General features: G+C 44.5%; 1 protein-coding gene and 1 pseudogene across 4 annotated transcripts in view; both read left to right on the forward strand.

Moving 5' to 3' along the window:
* CD4 (CD4 molecule) overlaps positions 1–19,607 on the forward strand; it is a 40,085-nt gene extending 20,478 nt beyond the window's left edge. For 2 of the 4 annotated variants that reach the window (XM_059184663.1, XM_059184662.1), the window contains 7 exons: positions 14,818–14,976; positions 15,391–15,651; positions 16,008–16,340; positions 17,073–17,273; positions 17,849–17,973; positions 18,232–18,379; positions 18,735–19,607. In XM_059184663.1, coding sequence (XP_059040646.1) covers positions 14,818–14,976; positions 15,391–15,651; positions 16,008–16,340; positions 17,073–17,273; positions 17,849–17,973; positions 18,232–18,379; positions 18,735–18,859 — 1,352 coding nt within the window. In that variant the 3' untranslated portion in view covers positions 18,860–19,607. The remainder of the gene's footprint in view (positions 1–14,817; positions 14,977–15,390; positions 15,652–16,007; positions 16,341–17,072; positions 17,274–17,848; positions 17,974–18,231; positions 18,380–18,734) is intronic. The other 2 variants (XM_059184664.1, XM_059184665.1) reach the window with 2 other exon arrangements.
* Positions 6,841–7,555, forward strand: LOC131838476 (short transmembrane mitochondrial protein 1-like; annotated as a pseudogene).
* Positions 19,608–21,046: the final 1,439 nt, after the last annotated feature.

Below are 21,046 nucleotides of genomic sequence, written 5' to 3' on the forward strand. Positions count from 1 at the left end.
CATGAGCATGGAATGTCTTACCATTTCTTTGCCTCATCTTGAATTTTTTTCATCAGTGTCTCATAGCTTTCAGAGTACACGTCTTTCACCTCTTTGGTTAAGTTTATTCCAAGATATTTTATTGGTTTTGGTGCAGTTGTAAATGGGATTGTTTTCTTAATTTCATATTCTGCTGCTTTATTAGTATATAAGAATGCAACAGATTTCTGCACATTGATTTTGTGTCCTACAATTTTACTGAATTCATTTATCAGTTCTAGTGTTCTTTTTGGTGGAGTCTTTAGGTTTTTCTATATATAGTATCATGTCATCTGCATATAGTTTTACTTCTTCCTTACCAATTTGGATGCCTTTTATTTATTTAGGTTGTTTAATTGCTGTGGCTTGGACTTATAGTACTATGTTGAATAAAAGGGGTAAGAGTAAACATCCTATGGCCCAGAAGCCATAAATATCTATGAAAATGATCAAATCTTACTAAAAACAACCTAAGATTGGGGTGCCTGGGTGGCTCAGTTGTTAAGCATCTGCCTTTGGCTTGGATCATGATGCCAGGGTCCTGGGATCCTGCTCCCTGCTGAGTGAGAAGCCTGCTCCTCCCTCTCCCACTCCCTCTGCTTCTGTTCCCTCTCTCACTGTGTCTCTCTCTGTCAAATTAAAAAAAAAAAATTAAAAAGAAAGAAAGAAAGGGGTTCCAAGGAGCTGTACAAAAGGATAGGTTTTAAAGGCAGAGAGTGGGCCAAAGAAAAGTTTATTAGCAGAGAGTGCAAATTTCAGGCAAGGTCACCCTCCTAAGAGGGACAGAAAGGGTGTATCAGGCAGACTTCCTTACTAGTGCTGACCAGGTAGGTAACTCTAGACTGACTGGTGAAAGATTACATTCCTAGGAGAGTCTTGGTTGGCAGATGTTAGGATTAGGCTTAAGTGACTCCATTTTGGGCCTTTTGTCTCATTTTTAATGAGTAATAATAAATTGTCCTCTATTCTTTTTTTTTTTTAAGATTTCATTTATTTATTTGACAGAAAGATAGAGATGACAAGTAGGCAGAGAGGCAGGCAGAGGGAGAGGGGGAAGCAGGCTCTCTGCTGAGCAAGAAAGCCCAATGTGAGACTCAATCCCAGGACCCTGAGATCATGACCTGAGCTAAAGGCAGAGGTTTAACTCACGGGGCCATCCAGGTGTCCCAAATCTTTCTCTACTCTTGATTTTATTTCTCAGTTACCTTCTCCAGAGGCAACATTTTTTAAAAGATTTTTTAATTAATTGATTTATTTGACAGAGAGAGAGAGATCATAAGCAGGCAGAGAGGCAGGCAGAGAGAGGGGGAAGCAGGCTCCCTGCTGAGCAGAGAGCCCAATTGAGCTCAATACCCAGACCCTGAGATCATGACCTGAGCCTAAAGCAGAGGATTAACCCACTGAGCTACCCAGGTGCCCCAGAGAAGCAACTTTTAACCAGTTTTTGTGTTTCCTTCAAGAGATGATCTATCCATATATGTATACAGTCCCTTCTTCTCTTACATAAAATAAATTCATCATATACATGTATGTATATATGTATATGTATGCATTGAGTGCTTACAAGTACCAAGTAATGTTCTACATTAGATGCTGGGGATATAATATAGTGGAAAACAAAAGAGACCTTCAGGTAGTGCTTCTAACCTTGCTTTCTTTCTTTTAAATTAGATATTTTGAAGGTTGTTCTATATTCATATGCATGTGTGTTTATATATCTATATCTGTCTGTCTCTATTTCTACCTCATTTCTTTTCAGTGACTGCGAGTTCTTTTTCATAATTATACCATGATTTATTTGACTGACCCATATTGTCGCACATTCAGGCTGTTTTCAGTTTATTGCTATCACAAACAGTGAATCAAACTGTGTATCTCCGAACACATATGCAAATGTGTCTTCGTAAGATAAATTCCTAGAAGTGAAATTGATGGACCAGGTCAGCTTCATCTTTAGATATCTTTGTGTTATGCAAATTTTTTCAAATGGCATCTACTATACAATTTGACTATATATTAATTTGCACCTTCCAATACGTTACTTCCTTTATGTAAATTTTATTGATGTTACTGTTTTTTTCCTCCACATTTAAGAAGTATTACATACTCATTACAGAATATTTGGCAAATGCAAAAAAGAATAAGGAAGAAAATCAAGTGCATGCATACTTCCACCATTCAGAGATATCCTCTGTTAACATTTTGATATATTTCTTTCCAAGCTTTGTTCAGTGTGGATAATGTAATAGATATATTTTTACATAGATGATATCATGCTGTATTACCTTTTATCTTACTCCTCCATAACATTTTATCATGATGGGACAATCAATTATTAGACTAATTTTTAAAAATAATCTCCCAAAGTTTAACAAATACAAAATTATAACTCTTTTATGTAGTAATAGCTACTCTGGAAAATTTACTTGACAGAAATAAGATTGTGAATAGTTCATGATATTTGTGCAAGGATGTTGTTATAAGCATTGCTTATAATACACAAGAATAAAATTCAACTAAATATCCATTAATGAGGAAAGAATTGAACTATGGTACAATGATGGAAAATTATTCAGGTAATGAAAAAAATAAGGGCTTTTAGGAGAATGGAGACATATGTATTAGTCAGCTTAGGCTGCCATAACAAAATACCATAAACTAGGGGGCTCCAACAATGGAAATTTATGTTTTCACTGTACTGTAGGCAAGAAGTTCAAGATTAGGGTGTCAACACCGTTGGGTTCTGGAAAGAACTCTCTTCCTGGCTTACAGGTAGTGCCTTCTTGCTGTGTCTTCACATAGCAGAGACAGAGAGGAAGAAAGCTCTCCGGCATCTTTTCTTATAAGGGCACAAATTCCATCATGAGGACCTCATGACCTCATACAAATGTAAATCTAATTACCTTTCAAAGGCCCCATCTCCAAATACCAGCACACTGAGTGTTCAAACTACAACATATGAATGGGGGGCAGGGGGATACAGTGCAGTCCATAGTAACTTACTTTGTGCTAAGCACACTAAGTACAATAGAAAACCCTGGACACAGAACTAACATAAGAAGACTCTGGAAGCTGTAGAGAAGAGGACAGACTGGTAGAGACCCCAGTGTCAGAGGAACAACAAGGTGGTGTGTTTTCTTTTACCTTGTATATTCTAATCTTGGAACTAAAGAAGTCAGCAGCTTGGAAACCTCAATGGACACAGACAAAAATAAGCTTCAACAAAAAGCCTGCTCTCTCTAACTAGGGGACCAGAAAAGGAGCAACCTAGAAAGACAAAATACTTTTAGATGATAACTGCTCTCCTTCTGTCAATCACCAGAAGAAAAACAGTGGCTCCTTCCCATTCCAGAAGAGGCTGAGTAGGGAGCCTAAACTTCTACCCTCCTGGGGCTATTGAGGCACCCCAATACCCCCACAGGTCCCAGTAGAAACCTGGGCCATTCATTCCCTTCAGCCAGTGGCAAGTGTTCTCAACCTCCTGCACAGTCAGTAAAGATCACATAAGAAGCCTGGATTTCACCTCCACCCAGCAGACATGGGGCACCCCTCCTTGCTGGATGGTTTTCAGAGGAGGTCTAGTAGAGAGTCAAGACTTCCACCATCACTCCACAATAACAAAGCCACAATCATAGGATTTATGGAGACCATGTAGGCAGCTAGAAATTCTACCCCTGCCCAGTTATAAGGAGCATCCCTTTCTAGTGGCAAAGGAGAATGAGAGGGAAACCTAGATTTCTATCTCTATCTGGCATTAGTAAGCTAGCACCACTCTCTTCCCTTGTTAGAGTGATGTCAAAGAAAGCCAGTTAAGATAGAAGGCTCAAATAAGATCCAAAATCTCATTACATAACACTCACATGTCCAGGTTCCAATAAAAAGTCATTCATGAAGGGCACCTGCCTGGCTCAGTCAGAGGAGCATGTGATTTTTGATCTCAGGACCATGGGTTCAAGTCCCACATTAGGTGTAGAGATTACTAAAAAAAAAATAAATGAACTAAAAAAAAAAGTTATTTTTTAAAAAATCATTCATGATACCCAAAACCAGGAAGATCTCAAGTGGGATGAAAAAAAAGAATCAGTGAATGTCCACACTGAGATGAAAGAGATATTGGAATTCTGCGACAAAGATTTTAAAGCAGTCACAGTAAAAGATCCTTCGGCAAGCAATTACAAACATACTTGAAACCAATGAACCAAGAAGTAAAAGATATAATAAAAGAAGAACACATGGAAATTTTGGAACTGAAAAATATAACAACCAAAGCACAAAGATCAGTGGATGGACTCAACAACAAAATGAAAAGGGTAGAGGAGGGAGCCAGTGAGCTGCAAAATAGAATAGTAGAAATTGTGCAGTCTGGGGGTGCCTGGGTGGCTCACTCATTAAGTGTCTGCCTTCCACTCAGGTCATAATCCCAGGGCCCTGGGATCAAGCCCCACATCGGGCTTCCTGCTCAGCGGAGAGCCTGCTTCTCCCTCTCTCACTCCTCCTCCTTTTTCCCTCTCTGTCTCTTTCTGGCAAATAAATAAAAAAAAAAAATATGCAATCTGATCAACAGAGAGAAAAAAAAACTGGGAAAAAAATGAACAAAGCCTAGGGACCTGTGAGACTATAACAGATGATCTAGTATTTGTGTCAATGGAGTCCCATAAGGAGAGGAAAAAGAAAATGGGGCTGAAAAAAACATTTGAAAAAAAAAATGGCTGAAATGTCCCAAATTTGGTAAGATATTTAGCCTATAGATTCCCTCTCTCCGTGTCTTTCTCTCTGTCAAGTAAATGAATAAAATCCAAACAAAAATAATAATATTTGAAATTATGCAGTGTGTTCCCTGACCACATGGAATCAAACCAGAAATCAATAACAGAAATCTAACAGGAAAATCTCCACACACTTGAAAACAACACATTTTCAGTATTCTGTGGGTCAGTAGTGAAGTCTCAAGAGAAAAAGAAAAGCACATTAAATTGAGTAAAAAAACTTTTTTTTAAAGATTGTATTTATTTATTTTTTAGAGAGCAGGGAGGAAATTGGGGGTGGAGCAGAGGGAGAGGGAGAGAGAGAATCTTTATTTTTCTTTTTTTAAGATTTTATTTATTTATTTGACAGAGAGAGATCACAAGTAGGCAGAAAGGCAGGCAGAGGGGGAGGAGGAAGCAGATTCCCCGCTGAGCAGAGATCCTGATGCAATTTGGGGTTCCATCCCTGAGATCATGACCTGATCCAAAATCAACTGAGCCATTCAGGGGCCCCAAACTGAGTGAAAATTTAAAAAGCATCTAAAAAAATCTTACAACTCATATTATACTTAATAATGAAAGACTGAATGCTTTCCTCTAAGAATCGGAACAGAGCAAAGATATCTGCTTTACTCCCTGTATTCAACATAGTACTGCAACCCCTAGCCAGTGCAATAAGGCAAGAAAAGTATACAAAAGAAATAGTAATTAGAGGGGCGCCTGGGTGGCTCAGTGGGTTAAGCCGCTGCCTTCGGCTCAGGTCATGATCTCAGGATCCTGGGATCGAGTCCCACATCGGGCTCTCTGCTCAGCAGGGAGCCTGCTTCCTCCTCTCTCTCTGCCTGCCTCTCTGCCTACTTGTGATCTCTGTCAAATAAATAAATAAAATCTTTAAAAAAAAAAAAAAGAAATAGTAATTAGAAAAGAAGAAATAAAACTGTTCTAATTTGCAAATGACAAAGAATCTATATTTTAAAAAAAACTCTTAGAATCGACCTATGAGTTTAGTAAGGTTACAGAAGTTAAGAGGGGGGCGCCTCGGCGGGTCAGTCATTAAGCACCTGCCTTTGGCTCAGGTTGTGATCCCAGGATTCTGGGATCCAGTCGGATCCGGCTCTTTGCTCAGTGGGAAGGCTGCTTCTCCTTCTCCCATTCCCCCTGTTTGTGTTCCCTCTCTTGCTGTGTCTCTCTGTCAAATAAATAAATAAAATCTTAAAAAAAAAAAAAAAAAAGAAGAAGAAGATGAGCAGGGTGCCTGGGTGGCTTAGTGGGTTAAAGCCTCAGCCTTCAGCTTGTCATGGTCTTGGGGTCCTGAGATCAAGCCCCATGTTGGGCTCTCTGCTCAGCAGGGAGTCTGCTTCCTCCTCTCTCTCTGCCTGCCTCTCTGCCAGCTTGTGATCTCTGTTTATCGAGTGAATAAAAAAAAATCTTTTAAAAAAAGATGAGAAAAATACAAAAACCTATTGTTTTCCTGTATCCTAGCAATGAATATGTGTGTACAGAAATTTAAAAAATAATGCTATTTACAAATGCTCAAAAAATACTTAGGTAGGGACGCCTGGGTGGCTCAGTTGGTTAAGCAGCTGCCTTCGGCTCAGGTCATGATCCCAGCGTCCTGGGATCGAGTCCCACATTGGGCTCCTTGCTCGGCAGGGAGCCTGCTTCTCCCTCTACTTCTGCCTGCCATTCTGTCTGCCTGTGCTCGCTCTCTCCCCCTCTCTCTCTGATAAATAAATAAAATCTTTAAAAAAAAATACTTAGGTAAATGTAACAACATGCACAGGATTTGTATGCTAAAGACTACACAATACTGATGAAAGTAGTCAAAGAAGATCTAAACAAATAGAGACATGCCATATTTATAAGTGGAAGACTTAACACTGTAAATTTGTCAGTTCTCCCCACATTGATATACAGGTTTAACACAATTCCTATCAAAGTCCTAGCAAGATTTCTTTTGTAGATATAAATAAGATTATTCAAAAATTTATAGGGAAAACCAAAGAACTCAAAGAACTAAGCCAATTCTCCAAAAGGAGAATAAAGTAGGAGAACTCAGTCTATCTGCTTTCAAGACTTATTATATATCTAGAGTAATCAAAGTTATGTGGTATTGGTCGAGGGGTAGACACATAGATCTATGGAGCAAAATAGAGAACCCATAAATAGACCCTCATAAATACGTCCAACAGACTTTTTTTTTTTTAATACAAAGGTGTATTGAAGGAAAGATAGCATTTTCAACAAATGGTGCTAGAATAATTGGACATCCATAGGTAAAAAACAATCATCAGCAACAACAAACCCTTGACCTAAGTCTCACACCTTAGTTAAAAACTCAAAATGGGGCAGCCGCCCTTCGCGCCTCTCCTCGCCGTCGCCATGCTGCAGTTCCTGCTTGGATTTACTCTTGGCAACGTGGTTGGAATGTATCTGGCTCAGAACTATGACATTCCAAACCTGGCTAAAAAACCAGAAGAAATAAAAAAAAAAGGACTTGGATGCCAAGAAGAAACCCCCTAGCTCATGAGGCGGACTCCAGCACTGCCTTCTGGATATACCGATTCTGCTGTTCTTGAGGGCCTCCTTACCATCTGAACCAAAAGTTTTTGTTTTAAATTCCAGCCTCAATAATTTTCCTGTTAGATCCTGCATTGCCTGAGAGCACAGATGGGGCCACAAGTTAAGAACCACCCTTTTCCAGCTTCCTCACCTGTCCCTTCCTCCTTCCAGCCACTTGAGACGGCCTAAGACTGGAATTATGGTGCTAGATTAGTAAATGTGACCTTTAATTACTAAAAAAAAAAACCAAAACCAAACAAACAAAAAAAACTCAAAATGGACTATGAACTTCAATGTAAAATTATAGACCATACGAGAGAACTTTCAGGACCTAGACTGGGCAAAGAGTTCTTAAACTTGATACCAAAAGCACAGTCCCTAAAAGGAAATGTGCATAATTTGGTCTTCATCAAAATTAAAAACTTTGCTCTCCAAAAGTCTACTAAGAAGAGGAAAAGATAATTTATTAAATGTAAGAAAATACATGCAAACGACCTATCCAACAAAGGACTAGTGCCTAGAACATGTAAACAACTCTCAAAACTCAATACCAAGCCCCCCCCCCAAACAAACCCCAATCCAATTAGAAAATGGCCAAAAGGTATGAACAGATATTTTACCAAAGAGGATATAGAGATGAGAAAAAGCACGTGAAAATGTCTTCAACATAATTAGTCATTAAGGAAATGCAAATCGGCACCACGATGAGGTATCATACACAGAATGGCCAAAATAAAAAATAATAACAATACTAAATGCTGGTGAAGATGAAGAGAAACTGGTTTACTCTGGCATTGTTGGTGGGAGTATATAATGATACAGCCATTCTGGAAAAGAAGTTTGGCAGTTTCTTTTTTTTTTAAGATTTTATTTTATTTTATCTGACAGACAGAGAACACAACTAGGCAGAGAGGCAGGCAGAGAGAGAGGCCGAAAGAGAGGAGGAAGCAGGGTCCCAGCCGAGCAGAGATGCAGGGCTCAATCCCAGGACTCGATCCCAGGACTCGATCCCAGGACTCTGGGATCGCGACCCGAGGCGAAGGCAGAGGCTTTAACCCACTGAGCCACCCGGGCGCCCCGTGTTTGGCAGTTTCTGAAGAGCTAAACATGCAACAACCCAACAATTGCCCTCCTGGGCATTTATCCTGGAGAAATGTAATGAAGATTTATGTTGACCCAGAAATTTGTATATAATTGTTTATAGTAAATTTACTCATAATAGCCAACAAATAGAAACAATGCAAATGTCCTTCAGTGGATGACTGGTTATATCTATACAATGGAATACTTTTCAGCAGTAAAAAGAATGAACTATAGATATATACAGCAACCTGAAAAAAAAAGTCAATCCAAAAAAAAAAAGTCAATCAAAAAAAATTTTTAAAAAGTCAATCCAAAAAATTAACTAAAAAAAGTTAATACTGAAGGTAATATACTGTGTAATTCCATTTATATAACATTCTTGAAATGACAGATTATAGAAATGGAGTAATTACTGTAATTACTGTATTAATTACTGTAATTAATGATTACAGAAGCTAAGGGAGGGAGAGGTTTGGAATCTAGGGTCTGGGGTTGAGGGAAGGAGATATGGCTAGAAAAAGGCAACATCCTTGTGGTGTTGAAAATGTTGTGTATTGGGGCGCCTGGGTGGCTCAGTGGATTAAAGCCTCTGCCTTCCGCTCAGGTCATGATCCCAGGGTCCTGGGATTGAGCCCCACATCGGGCTCTCTGCTCAGCAGGGAGCCTGCTTTCTCCTCTCTCTCTGCCTGCTTCTCTGCCTACTTGTGATCTCTGTCTGTCAAATAAATAAATAAAATCTTAAAAACAAAAAAAAGAAAATGTTGTGTATCTTGACTGTATCAATGCTAATATCCTGGTTGTGATGTTCTACAATTTTACAAGCTATTACCATTGGGGTAACCTGGGTAAAGGGTACTTGAGATTTCTGTATTATTTCCTATAGTTATATTGAAATAAAAATTTTGATTTAGAAGATCAAGAATAAAAAGATTAGCTCTCATAATTTCAAAATAAAACAAACAAAAAATGAAGCTCCATGTGTATATGCTTAGAAGGATATCTAACATATTTTAAGTGGGCGGAGTAAGTGTATGTTAATATAATGCCGTTTTAAAGATTTATTTATTTATTTGAGAGAGAGAGTGGGGGGGAGGGGCAGAGGGAGAGAATCTTCAGGCAGACTCCCTGCTGAGCATGGAAGCCAATGCAGGGCTCAATCCCATGACCCATGTGATCATGACCTGAGCTGAAACCAAGAGTTGGATGCTTGGGGCACCTGAGTGGCTGAGTTGGTTAGGCCATCTGCCTTCAGCTCAGATCATAATCCCAGGATCCTGGGATAGAGCCCCGTGTCAGGCTCCTTGCTCAGTGGGGAGTCTGTTTCTTCCTCTCCCTCTACCTGCTGCTCCCCCTGCTTGTGCTCTCTCTCTCTCTGTCGAATAAATAAAATATTTTTTTTAAAAGGTCAGATGCTTAACTGACTGAGCCACCCAGGTACCTCAAAAACAATCCCATTCTAATTTAAAAACTCCATATATTTGTATGAGCAAAGAAAAAAGTATGGAGGAATCCACACCAAACTGTTTACAGTAATATTAGAAGGGTAGGCAAAGGAAAAGGGAAGATATGAGTTTGTATAAATTTTGTAATTCACAACTAAAAAGTCAAGACTATTCTCATGCAACTTTTAAAATGTGTTATTTTATGTTATTATAAAATATGTTATTTTATATAACATATAAAATATTTTATTTTATATATACATATAAATACACATAAAATATGTTATTTTACTTTTAAAATATATTAAAATATGTTATATAAAATATGTTATTACTATAATATTTCCATTTCATTAAAACTTGTTTTTTTTTTTAATTTTTTATTTTTTTTAAAGATTTTATTTATTTATTTGACAGAGAGAAATCACAAGTAGATGGAGAGGCAGGCAGAGAGAGAGAGAGGGAAGCAGGCTCTCCGCTGAGCAGAGAGCCTGATGCGGGACTCGATCCCAGGACTCTGAGATCATGACCTGAGCCGAAGGCAGCGGCTTAACCCACTGAGCCACCCAGGCGCCCCTGAAACTTGTTTTAATACAATTGCACCAAAAATAATAAGATACCTAGGAATAAACCCAACCAAAAAGGTGAAAGACCTGTACTCTGAAAAATACAAAACACTGATAAAGAAATTGAAGATGACACAAAGAAATGGGAAAACATTCCACATTCACAGATGGGAGGAGCAAATATTGTTAAAATGTCTGTACTACCCAAAGCGATCTGCAGATTCAATGCAATTCCTATCAAAATACCAACGGCAGTTTTCACAGAATTAGATCAAGCGATCCTAAAATTTGTATAGGCCATGGAAGACCCCGAATAGCCAGAGCAATCTGGAAAAAGAAAAGCAAAGCTGGAGGCATCACAATTCCAGATTTCAAGTTATATTACAAAGCTGTAGTAATCAAAACAGTATGGTATTCGTATAAAAATAGACCCATAAATCAATAAACCAGAATAGAAAATCCAGAAGTATTACAAGCTATTACAAGCTATAACTCACAATTATATGGTCAATTAATCTTTGACAAAGAAGGCAAGAATATCCAATGGGAAAAAGACAGTCTCTTCAACAAACGGTGCTGAAGAATGACACTGGACCACTTTCTTACACCATACACAAAAGTAAACTCAAAATGGCTTGAAGACCTCAATGTGACACCTGAAACCATAAAAATCCTAGAAGAAAACACAGGCAGTAACTTCTCTGACATCGGCTATAGTGACTTCTTTCAAAAATGTCTCCTGAGGCAAGGGAAATAAGAACAAACATAAACTATTGGAGCTACATCAAAATAGAGCTTCTGCACAGTGAAGGAAACAATCAGCAAAACTAAAGGGCAACCTATGAAATGGGAGAAGGTATTTGCAAATGACATATCCGATTAAGAGTTGGTATCCAGAATATATAAAGAACTGATACAACTCAACACCCAAAAAGCAGATAATCCTTTCTAAAATGGGGCAAAAGACCACAGACATTTCTCTGAAGAAGACAGACAGATGACCAACAAGCATATGAAAAGATGCTCAAGGTCACTCATCATGGGGAAAATGCAAATCAGAACCACAATGCCTTATCACCTCGCACCAATCAGAATGGCTAAACCTAACACCAACAACATGAGAAACAACAAGAGTTGGGTGAGGATGTGGAGAAAAAGGAACCCTCTTGCACTGTGGGTGGGAATGCAAACTGGTGCAGCCACTGTGGAAAACATTATGGAGATTCCTCAAGAAGTTAAAAATAGGGCATCTGGGTGGCTCAGTTGGTTGAGCAACTGCCTTCGGCTCAGGTTGTGATCCTGGAGTCTTGGGATCGAGTCCCACATGGGGCTCCCAGCTCCGGGGGGAGTCTGTTTCTCCCTCTGACCTTCTCCCCTCTCATGCTCTCTTTCACTCTCTCTCTCAAATAAATAAAATCTTTTAAAACAAATTTTTTTAAGTTAAAAATAGAATTACCTTACGACCCAGGAATTGCACAACTAGCTGTTTACCCAGGGAAACAAGAACACTAGTTCAAAGGGATACAGGCACCCATAGGTACTGCAACATTAATTTACAATAGCCGAGATTTGGTAGCAGCCATCGATGTCCATCGATAGATGAGTTCATCGATAGATGAACGGCTAAAGAAGGTGTGGCATATACACACAACGAAATATTACTCAGCCATAAAAAAGAATGAAATCTGGCCATTTGCAACAACATGGATGGAGCTACAGGGTATGATGTCAACTGAAATAACTCAGAGAAAGACAGATACCACATAAATTCACTCATATGTGGAATTTAAGAAACAAAACAAATCAGCAAAGGGGAAAAAATAAAAGAGAGAGGCAAATCAAGAAACAGACTCTTAATTATAGAGAACAAGCTGATGGTTACCAGAGGGGGTGGGTGTAGGGGGATGAGTTAAATAGGAAGAAAGAAAAAAAAATATTTGGGTTATTTTGGTGCCAACCTAATATTCCAAATTAATATACTATAATATACAAACATTATCTTTTTGTCTAATGTACCCTATTAACAACACTATTATATTTGCTTCTACATTTTTTAAAAGATTTTATTTATTTATTTGACAGAGAGAGATCACAAGCAGGCAGAGAGGCAGGCAGAGAGAGGGGAGGAAGCAGGCTCCCCGCTGAGCAGAGAGCCCGATGCGGGGCTCGATCCCAGGACCCTGGGATCATGACCAAGCCAAAGGCAGAGGCTCAACCCACTGAGCCACCCAGGCGCCCCTATTTGCTCCTACATTTTCGTTTGCATTTTTAAATTATTGTTTTAAGGATAACATTCTAGAAATGAAATTAAAGGTATAAGGGTTTTTTTGTTTTTTTTTTTTTTTAAGATTTTATTTATTTATTTGACAGAGAGAGAGAGAGCACAAGCAGGGGGAGAGGCAGCCTCCCTGCAGAGCAGGGGAAGCCCGATGTGGGACTCGATCCCAGGACACTGGGATCTTGACCTAAGCTAAAGGCTCTGGCTTAACCAACTGAACCATCCAGGTGCCCCCTGGGTATAAGTTTTTAATAATAGATAGTATATACTGCCAAGATGGCTTCCAGAAAGGTTCCATCCATTTACACTAAGTCTAGCTAACAGTGCCTTTTCCACTAGCACTCTTGCCAGCCCTGAGTAGTATTATTTAACACTTTTCTTCCTTTCTTTCTTTTTCTTTTCTTTTTGCTAATTTGATATCACTGGTGGGGCACTTGGGTGGCTCAGTGGGTTAAGCCTCTGCCTTTGGCTCGGGTCATGATCTCAGGGTCCTGGGATCCAGCCCCGCATCAGGATCTCTCCTCAGCGGGGAGCCTGCTTCCCGCCCCCCCCCACCCCTGCCTGCTGGTGATCTCTCTGTCAAATAAATAAATAAAATCTCAAAAGAAAAATATATCATTGTTGTTTTAATTTGAATTTCTTTGATTGCCTGTGAGGTTGAAACAATGTGCTCCTTTCTAAAAATTCCCATCTTTTGTGTCAGTGTTTTTGTTCTGTTTCTAGGATTTGATTTTCCTCCAGAACACCTCACCTTCTCAACTTCCTGATCCCTGACTCCCCTGGCTCCCCCAATTTCTGAACCAGAGAGTCGGGATTTTTTTTTTCCCCTCTACTTCAATCCCTCGTTTCCTATCAGTCACCCATGATGGCTATTCCTTCCTGTAAAAGTGTTTTTCTGGGTGCCTGGGTGGCTCAGTGGGTTAAGCCGCTGCCTTCGGCTCAGGTCATGATCTCAGGGTCCTGGAATCGAGTCCCGCATCGGGCTCTCTGCTCAGCGGGGAGCCTGCTTCCTCCTCTCTCTCTCTGCCTGCCTCTCTGCCTACTTGTGATTTCTCTCTGTCAAATAAATAAATAAAATCTTTAAAAAAAAAAAAAAGTGTTTTTCTCTTTCATCTTGTTAAAATGAAAGCAACAGGCCTAAAATCGTGTCACTTATATTAAGGCCCCAAGTCGGTAAACCAAGACTTTATACCTAACCTAACTGCAGTTTCAACCCCCAGAAATGTGACCTTTAACCAGTCAACATGGGAATTTCCTGGTCAGCACTAGGAAATTTACTGATGGACCTGTTCTGGGCGGCCATCACTTTTTTTTTTTTTTTTTTTTTGGTCTAATATTGTACTCTATTAACAAATCCAAAAGGTAGAAAAGGGTGTGTAGTGAGAAGTACCCCCCCACTTGTCCTTGGGGGTATTCACTGCCTCTCCCCAGGGGCACCCAAAGTTACGCTGTTCTTCTGTTTACTTCTAGAAATACATGTTCCTATACACAGCATCTGCAAAGAGATAGCTATAGATAGGTAAATTTCTTCCTCCTTTGTAGGCGAATGGCAGCCTGTCTAATATCTTGCTTTGTTCAGTTAATGATGTTTCTTAGCTATTATTCCATTCAGCAAATAGCTTCTTCCTTCTTCTCATACAACATTCCATTGAAGGAGCGAACCATAATTTACTCGACCTATCCTTTCTTGGTGGATGGGTATTTTTGTGTGTGCGTTTGTAATTCCAGTAGATATTATAAATTACCTTCTACAGAAATTGGACTGGTTCATGTTCCTGCCAACAAGGCCTAAGTATGAGGTGAGGCAGCTACACAACTTGCAAAATAAGCCAAAACGGCGCCTACTTCTTGGAATTGTTGTGAAGATTACTTGAGATGATGCATGTAAAGTATTGGGCCCTGTAGGAGGTGGCGCTCTGGAGATGATATTATTTTATTTTGGATTAAGGCGATACTGTCTTGGCCAGTTAAATGAGGGTGATGGGACCACCTCACCAGTCTGGGGTTTTCTGATTCTGCAGGAAGTTAGGGACTGAGATCAGAAAAGTCGTGGGCCCTGCCCTCCCCAGGGATGTCATGCCTTCAGGCTACCCCAGCCTCCTCCATCTGACTTCTGCTCCCAGGTGCCTCCAAGCTGAAGAATCGTGTGGAATCGAAAAAAAACCTGTGGGACCAAGGATCCTTCCCTCTGATTATCAAGAATCTTGAAGCAGCAGACTCGGGGGTTTACTTCTGTGAGGTAGATGGCAAGAAGCAAGCAGTGGAGCTGCTGGTGTTCAACCGTGAGTAGATGAGGGGCCCTCCAGCCAACTGCCTTCCTCCCTGACTCCCAATCCTCCACCAAAACCAAGCCTGAGCTGCTCGTGGCTCCTCCACAGTCCTGAAGTGCTCAGACTGGCCCCCGTGTCTCCTCAAACCCTCCTCAGGCTTCTGGTCTTGGTCCCGGTCTTGGTCTCTGTCTCACAGTGGGAAAGGAAGAAACCTGGGCGGTGGATGGGTGGGGAGAAGGGCTGGAGCCAGAGGAAGGAGGGAAAGCAAGAAAGGCTGGGAAGAAGGCCTGCCTGAGGAGGAGAGAGGGAATCTCTGCCTCGGGGGTCTTAGCAGCGATAATGGAGAGACACTCTGGGTTTCCTGGCTTCTTCCTTCCCCTTGGGGGATAGCGTGTGTGTGACACAGGTGGCCTGTTCCTTCCACAGTGACTGCCAAGTGGAACACCGGCAGCAGCAGCGGCGGCAGCAACATCCGCCTGCTGCAAGGGCAGCAGCTGACCTTGACCGTGGAGGCCCCCTCTGGTAGTAGCCCTTCCGTGCAATGGAAAGGTCCAGGGAATAAAAGCAAGGGCAGTGGCCACAGACTCTCGCTGTCTGGGCTGGATGTGCAGGAGAGCGGGACCTGGACATGCACCATCTCCCAGAACCAGAAGACAGTGGTGTTCAACATAAACATCTTGGTGCTGGGTAAGAGGGGTGCCTTTCCCCTGCAGTCTCCCCTCTGCCTCAGTGGCAGGCACACCCGCCCGCTGCTCCCACTGCTCTGCTCCTGGGTCCACTGCTGGTCCACAGAGGGAGGCTCCAGTCCCCTCCGGAGTCGGACTGTTCTATGAGGACTTCCAAGGGGGAGGAGGTGCTGCCTTGGGAACAATCTGGGGTGGAGAGACCAGAGAGGATGGGAGAGGTAGATGGTGACCTGAGGGCTTTAGACTCATGTTCCCTCCCCTTCCATCCCTTGGCTGTCCCCAGCCCATACCTACCCTACCCCATACCCCCTCATTTTCCTATCTCCGGACCCAGCTTCTTTCTCTTCCCACCTCCAGGTTTCCAGAAGGTCTCTAACACAGTCTATTCAAGAGAAGGGGAGCAGGTGAAGTTCTCCTTCCCACTTAACTTCGAGATTGAAAAGCTGAGCGGAGAGCTGAGGTGGCGGACAGAGGGCGCTCCCTCCTCCCTGCTCTGGAGCTCCTTCACCTTGGAGAACAAGAAGCTATTTGTCAAAGAGGTCCACCACCCCAGACTGCAGCTGAAGGAAACGCTCCCACTCAGCTTTATCCTGCCCCAGGCTTCGTCTCAGTATGCTGGTTCTGGAACCCTGACCCTGAGTCTTGCCAAGGGGACACTGCAGCAGGAAGTGAATCTGGTGGTGATGCGAGGTGAGGAACTAGACTGAGAAAGGGAGGTGGAGGGGTATGGCCCAGGGCTGGCTCTGAGGCAGGGCTGGCCCCAACAGGGAGGCCTCAGCCCTGGACCTAGTTCCCTGTTGGAGCTGATCTGGGGCCTTCTGGTTTGGAGCTGGTTTTGAACTGAGACTTGACATCTGTGAGCCAGCCCGGCGTGGGCTCTGCTGAGAATCCCCAGAGGGCTTGAGCTGGGAACCAGGGCTCTAATTCTGCCTCTGCCCAGCCCTGTGCCTAAGCCCTCTGCCTCTGTGGGCCTCTTTCTCCTAAGGAGGAGAACAGAATCTGCTTTTAGTATGACAGCGTAATGTCAGGCTCGCGCTGAGCTCTTGACTTCCTTATCTCCTCCATCACTGTTACTCCACAAATAATAATGGCTAAATCTTGAGGCTCCCTCTGCATCATACACATTCAAGAGCTTTACATGTGTTTGTGAATTTACTGTGTATTTAATTAATGTCTGGGGCTGGGCTGTCGAGTCACTGTCAGGGACCCACAGATAGTAAGCACTGGGGTCAAGATTCAAGTTCAAGACCCTGGGCCTCGAAACCTGTCTTTTCTTTGTGTAACTGCTTGAAAATGTGCTCTGAGAGGCTCAAAGAGGGGGATTCGTGTGGACTATTTTGACTGTTGTCAAAATAGAGCATGGGGGCTATGAGGGAGCTCAGAGATCCAGGCTCCCAGCCTCAGGCTCTTGTCCCTCTGTAGTGACGAAGTTTACGAACAATTTGACCTGTGAGGTGATGGGACCCACCTCCCCGGAGCTGACGCTGAGCTTGAATCTGGAAGAGCGGGCTGCCAAGGTCTCGAAGCAGCAGAAGCTGGTGTCGGTGGTGGAGCCCGAGGACGGAACATGGCAGTGCCTACTGAGTGACAAAGACAAAGTCCTGCTGGCCTCCAAGGTTGAGGGTGAGTGAGGACTCAGGTTCCGTGGTCTAACCCCAAACCCTTCGCTCTTCAGTTGTGGGACCTTCCATGCGTCGGACACCACCCAGCATCCCGGCCTCCTAGTTCCTCCGAGAGGGGTGGGTTATTCTCCAGCTGCCTGGACACACAGGGCAAATGAGGTAAGGCGAGGTGTGGTTCCTAACCCCGCAAGTACCTGCCTTCTTGAGATGTACAGCCCAGGAATGGGGCCCCTCTGACAAAGAGCCTCCGCCTCTGCTGGCTTTTTTCCAAACCCAGACACACGCACATACTCACACATGCACACACGCATGCCCCATGCACAGCCTGAAACCGCTGCTTCCAGTTCCCCAGAGGGCCCTGGAGTCTCTAAACCTTAAAACCCGTGCCCCAGCCCTTCCCCTTCAGCCCTGGCAGCCTGTGAGAGCCCTGTGGACCCTGCCCTGCTCTCCCGGCCCAAGGCTGAGCCCCAAGTGGAGCTGGGCAGTGAGGCATTCCTGGGGCCCTCCAGAATGGCTGGCGCCCTGATGGAGGGCAGTGGGCTGAAACATCTCTCTCTTTCTCCCTCTCGCTTCCAGTTTTGTCCCCAGTGTTCACCAAGGCCTGGCCAAAGCTCTTGGCCATTGTGCTGGGCGGGATCTTAGGTCTTCTGCTTCTCCTTGGGCTCTGCATCTTCTGCTGTATTAAGTGCTGGCACCGCAGGGTGAGTGAGCCACCCCAGACCCCCCTTGCACTCCTCATAGGGCATCCGAGCACCTGGGGCTTGTAGACAACAGCGACAACAACAGTATCCTGAACATGTGAGCCACTCCCGCCCTGTCCTCTCAGCCTGTCCAGCCGGTTCCCTCATGGCAGACTGGGCCCTGTTCCAGATCCCATGCCAAGGGAGAGACTGGAGAGAGCAAAGAGTTAATTCTGGGACAGATGGCCTCAGCCAGAGTACCTGCTTCTCTTCTCCCAGCTCTCCCCACTCCCACCTCCAAGGGGCGCCTCCCTTCTGGAGGCCTGGGACCCTCACGACTCTCCTTTCTTCCCGGACAGCGGCAGGCAGCACGGATGTCTCAGATCAAGAGACTCCTCAGTGAGAAGAAAACCTGCCAATGCCCCCAGTAAGGACTGGGGGGGGGGGGGGGTGTGCAGAGAGGGAGGAAAAGGGGAGGGTGGCCAGTGCTGGGGGTAAGAGAGGGAAGAGAGGTTGGATGGAGGTGAGAGGGTGGGGGCTCAAGGAGGTGGTGGAGGGCAAAGAAGGGTGCAAAGGGGTGGCTGAGGAGGTGGGAAGCAGGGAGAGGGTGGATAGCAGAGGGGAGGGGGCAGCAGGCTGGGGATCTTTCTGGAGACCAGCCTGCAGCTGGGGCCCATTGGCTGCCACTGCACAAGAAGGGAGAGTGCGGCTGGGAGATGAGGGGCTTCGAGGATACAAAGGAGTCTGGAGAAGAATAAACTTGCTCTGCTTTGTTCCTCCAGCCGGCTCCAGAAGGCATGCAATCTCATCTGAGGCGCAGGGCCAACGGAGTTTCCGGCTCGTAGCCTCCCCAGCTGCCTTCCCTTGCCTTTCCTGCCCGGCTCCTGGGCTTGCGCAGAGCAGATGAATGTAGCAGACCCTGGCACTTCCGGCCCTCTCCCGCTCTCCTTGGCATTAGTCCACCTGCTGAGGCTTATACCATTTCTCCTGGTTTCCTGCACGTCAAGCCTGGCCCTATCGATGATTTCTTCCCAGCTCTTTCCCTCATGGCCCACTGGTCCCCAGGGAATCACGTGGGACCAGCCCTGCCTGGCTTGGAGGGTAAGGCTGGGTGTCTGAAGCATGAAGCGCAGGGCTGTGATTTTACTGGTCTGGACTTTGGGACCAGAGGGGGCAGACCCTAGCCTTAGATCACACAGCCGGAGGAGGGTAGATCTAGATCCAAAGGCTCCTGACTGCCAGCTTCCACTGCTCCATTTGGTCTGCTTCTCAATCCATGTTGGCAGGACACAGACTCACATCGTGACCTGTGCACCAACAGGCACCCCTGGACCCACACGTGTATACAGAGTGCACACTTGTGCACAGACACAATTCCTTATGCCCCAAGCCGTATGTGTCAGTTTATGAGCCCGTTTAACATTCTTTGTCTGTTTAAACCTTAAGAAGATAGTGTAGAGGGGCACCTGGGTGGCTCAGTGGGTTAAAGCCTCTGCCTTCAGCTCAGGTCATGATCCTAGGGTCCTGGGATTGAGCCCCGCATCGGGCTCTCTGCTCATCAGGGAGCCTGCTTCCTCTCTCTGCCTGCCTCTCTGCCTACTTGTGATCTCTGCCTGTCAAATAAATAAATAAAATCTTTAAAAAAAAAAAAAAAAGAAGAAGAAGATAGTGTAGAGCTAGGAGTGTTGGGACCAAGATTAGCATCTCCAATTTATAGACCAGAAATGGAACTCAGAGAGGTCAGATGATCACCCAAGGTTACACAGCTAGTCAGTGCCAAAGGATGAGCCCAGGTCTCCTAACCCTTAGTTCCAGGGCTATGCCTTGAACACAGAGACAAGTACCACACAGATGTCTGCAGCTGATTAGTCGCTGATGCTGAGGACCAAGCTCTGGTGAGGACCAAGCTCTGGATTCGTAAAAGCACGCCACCTCAGAAAGGGCTTGCCTCAGAGAGTTCAGAAACATGGAAGAGGAGCCCCCCTGTCTGAAATCCCTCCTCTATTCACCTGCCGGTGGCAGAATCCTGTTACCAGAGGACAAAGCTGTCAGTTCTCCTAATCAGAGCACAGGCTGGGAGCCACAGGCCCCGTGGGAGAGAGAGTGCCCAGTGACCTACCATTCACCCTGTTGCAGAACCTTCTGGAAGGTGAGCTTTGCCAGGGGGAGGGGGCAGGGAGTTGGCTGGAGAGGGAACCCTCTGAGGGACTACTGTAAAGGGTGCAGAGCCGGGCTTCCATCCCCCTGCCCTGTACTTTCCTTCATCCCTCCTCCAAACCATCCAGGATACAGGAAAATTGGGGTTACAAGAGGCTTCTTCTTCCTCTTTTTGGTCCATTTCTCTCAGGATCCCCAGCCTCCTCTGCCTCTCCTTCCTTCCCTTTCTCACCACCTGTCTCAGTCTTTCCAGCTTGCCCCTTCCAGGAGGACTCCCTCCCTCCCCATTGCTTGCTTGGTATTCCTGCCCACTCCAGCCCCTGCCACAGAAAAATACAATAAACTTACTATAAAGAAAATGCTCTTCTCTGTGTGTTCGTGTGTATGTGAGAGAGACAGGCAGACAGACAGACTCTTCTCTGGGGACCAGGATCTTCTGATCTTTGGGATCAGGCCCAGAGGAGAAGTTGCCAAGCTTGCCAGAGGAAGGAGGTGAAGTTTCCCATGGTGGGGGAGGGGTTCTTTGGAGCCCGATTACCCCACTGCCCACCCCACAGGGTCCTGTGTGTGCAGGAGGCCCAGACTTTGGGGGAGACGCCGCAGGGTTGCGTGTGCTCTACACACATATGTGTGTGCTGGAGAAAAAGGACCAAGAGAAACTGTAATGTGTGTCTGCCAATTGTGTGCATCCCCAAGAGAAGTGAGAGTTTGTGTTCCAGGAGGAAGAAGCGGTCTCTGTGTGTATGGGGGGGGGGGTGCATTCTTTGAGACCAGTGTCGCGCCCCCGCCCCAGCAGCAAACCCTCTAGCACTTGCCCCTCCGCGCTACACTCCAGGCGGGCGCAGCCTTCACGGATACACACTGACACACACGCTTCCTCCTCCCCGAGCACCACCAGCTGCCTCTCTGAGCTGGTGTTCGTGTCGAAAAGCGGGGT

This window comes from Mustela lutreola, chromosome 8, assembly GCF_030435805.1.
Source record: "Mustela lutreola isolate mMusLut2 chromosome 8, mMusLut2.pri, whole genome shotgun sequence".
Taxonomy (NCBI): domain Eukaryota; kingdom Metazoa; phylum Chordata; class Mammalia; order Carnivora; family Mustelidae; genus Mustela; species Mustela lutreola.